We start from the raw sequence: 1842 nt of genomic DNA on the forward strand, positions 1-1842 counted from the left end.
GCTGGCTGTTTAAGATCAAAGCAGCTGCCCCCCCTTCCTTCTGCAGCCTGGGGGGGGAGCCCTAGTCCTGAGGGGGGCTGTCCATGGTACCTCCCTGGGCATGTGAGTTCATATGTGTGAGTGTGTGCATATATGTGTGTGCGTGCATATGCATATAGCGTGTGTGCACGTGTGAGTGTGTATATATGTGTGCGCATATGTATGTAACATGTGTGTGCATAGGTGTGCCCCCCCTTCCTTCTGCAGCCTGGGGGGGGAGCCCTAGTCCTGAGGGGGGCTGTCCATGGTACCTCCCTGGGCATGTGAGTTCATATGTGTGAGTGTGTGCATATATGTGTGTGCGTGCATATGCATATAGCGTGTGTGCACGTGTGAGTGTGTATATATGTGTGCGCATATGTATGTAACATGTGTGTGCATAGGTGGGTGCGCACATGTGCATATGGTGTGTGCATACTTGTATATGTGTGTGTGTTACTACATACACACATGTGTGGCTGTGTACGCGTGTGTGCATGTGTGTGCATGTGTCTGTGTTGGGGTAGAGACCAGGGACACCTCTAGATCCTACCTGGGCTTCTCCGGGGGTCCCCCCACAGCAGGCTTATTTGCTGACCGGGCTGGGGGGTACAGCAGGCTCCCCCCCAGCTCCCCTGACACCCCTTCTCTTCCTGCTCCTCCCCCGGGTCCTCTGTGGCCCGAGTCACGCACCTTCGTGGACGGTTTACTTCTCTCCCGGCCTGCTCTGCACCCGCCCCCCGCTCTCCCCCTGCCACAGCCCCTTTAAGTCCCAGGAATATGTCATCCGGGCCAGTGCCTGGGCCCGTGGGAGACAAGTGCTGGCTGCTGCCAGGGTGGGGTTGGGACAGGAGGTCGTGGGGCCCCGCGGAGGCCCTGAACACCCTCTTCCTCTCCTGCCTCAGGATGGGGAGATGGTCCCCTACAGCTCCGAGAGCCACGCCAAGCGCAGCGTACGGCGGCTGGGCAAACACTACCACTTCCAGATCCAGGACCTGTGGCCGGAGGACGCCGGCCTCTACCAGGTCAAGGTGGAGGACGCGGAGGTCTTCTCCACGGAGCTAGAGGCCAGCGGTGAGCGGGCCCTGCGGGAGCCGGGGCGGGCGAGTCTGGGGGGCCATGGCGGCGCTACGGGTTGGGGAGCGGAACATGACCATGACCGCAGGGCGGGGACAACACATCCAAGGTCGGTATTCTCTCTTTCTCTCTCTCTCTCTCTCTCTCTCTCTCTCTCTTTTAATAAAATTTTTAAAATATATTTTATTGATTTTTTACAGAGAGGAAAGGAGAGAGATAGAGAGTTAGAAACATCGATGAGAGAGAAACATCGATCAGCTGCCTCCTGCACACTCCCTACTGGGGATGTGCCCGCAACCAAGGTACATGCCCTTGACCGGAATCGAACCTGGGACCCTTCGGTCCGCAGGCCGACGCTCTATCCACTGAGCCAAACCGGTTTTGGCTAATAAATTTTTATTGATTTCAGAGAGGAAGGGAAAGGGAGAGAGAGAGAGAACCATCACTGATGAGAGAGAATCATTGACAAGCTGCCTCCTGCACGCCCTACACTGGGGATCGAGCCCGCCACCCGGGCCTGTGCCCTGACCGGGAATCAAACCTGGGACCCTCCAGTGTGCAGGCCGATGCTCTAGCCACTGACCCACACTGGCTAGGGCCCGTCTTTCTGTTCACAGGCTAATGGGATCCCCTCTGACCCACACGGGGGTGCCAGGGGACCCTCTGAGGTGACGTGTGTGTGTGCGTGTGTGTGTGCGTGTGTGTGTGTGTGTGTGTGTGTGGCTGAGCTGGCCTGAGCCGCCTGGG

The 1842-nt window shown here is 57.9% G+C and overlaps 1 protein-coding gene across 1 annotated transcript in view; it reads left to right on the forward strand.

Moving 5' to 3' along the window:
- Positions 1–1842, forward strand: part of IGFN1 (immunoglobulin-like and fibronectin type III domain containing 1) — a 37333-nt gene that overhangs the window by 26741 nt on the left and 8750 nt on the right. Inside the window, exon 13 of the mRNA XM_014533389.1 lies at positions 924–1092. Coding sequence (XP_014388875.1) covers positions 924–1092 — 169 coding nt within the window. The remainder of the gene's footprint in view (positions 1–923; positions 1093–1842) is intronic.

This window comes from Myotis brandtii, unplaced genomic scaffold (assembly GCF_000412655.1).
Source record: "Myotis brandtii unplaced genomic scaffold, ASM41265v1 scaffold975, whole genome shotgun sequence".
Lineage (NCBI taxonomy): Eukaryota > Metazoa > Chordata > Mammalia > Chiroptera > Vespertilionidae > Myotis > Myotis brandtii.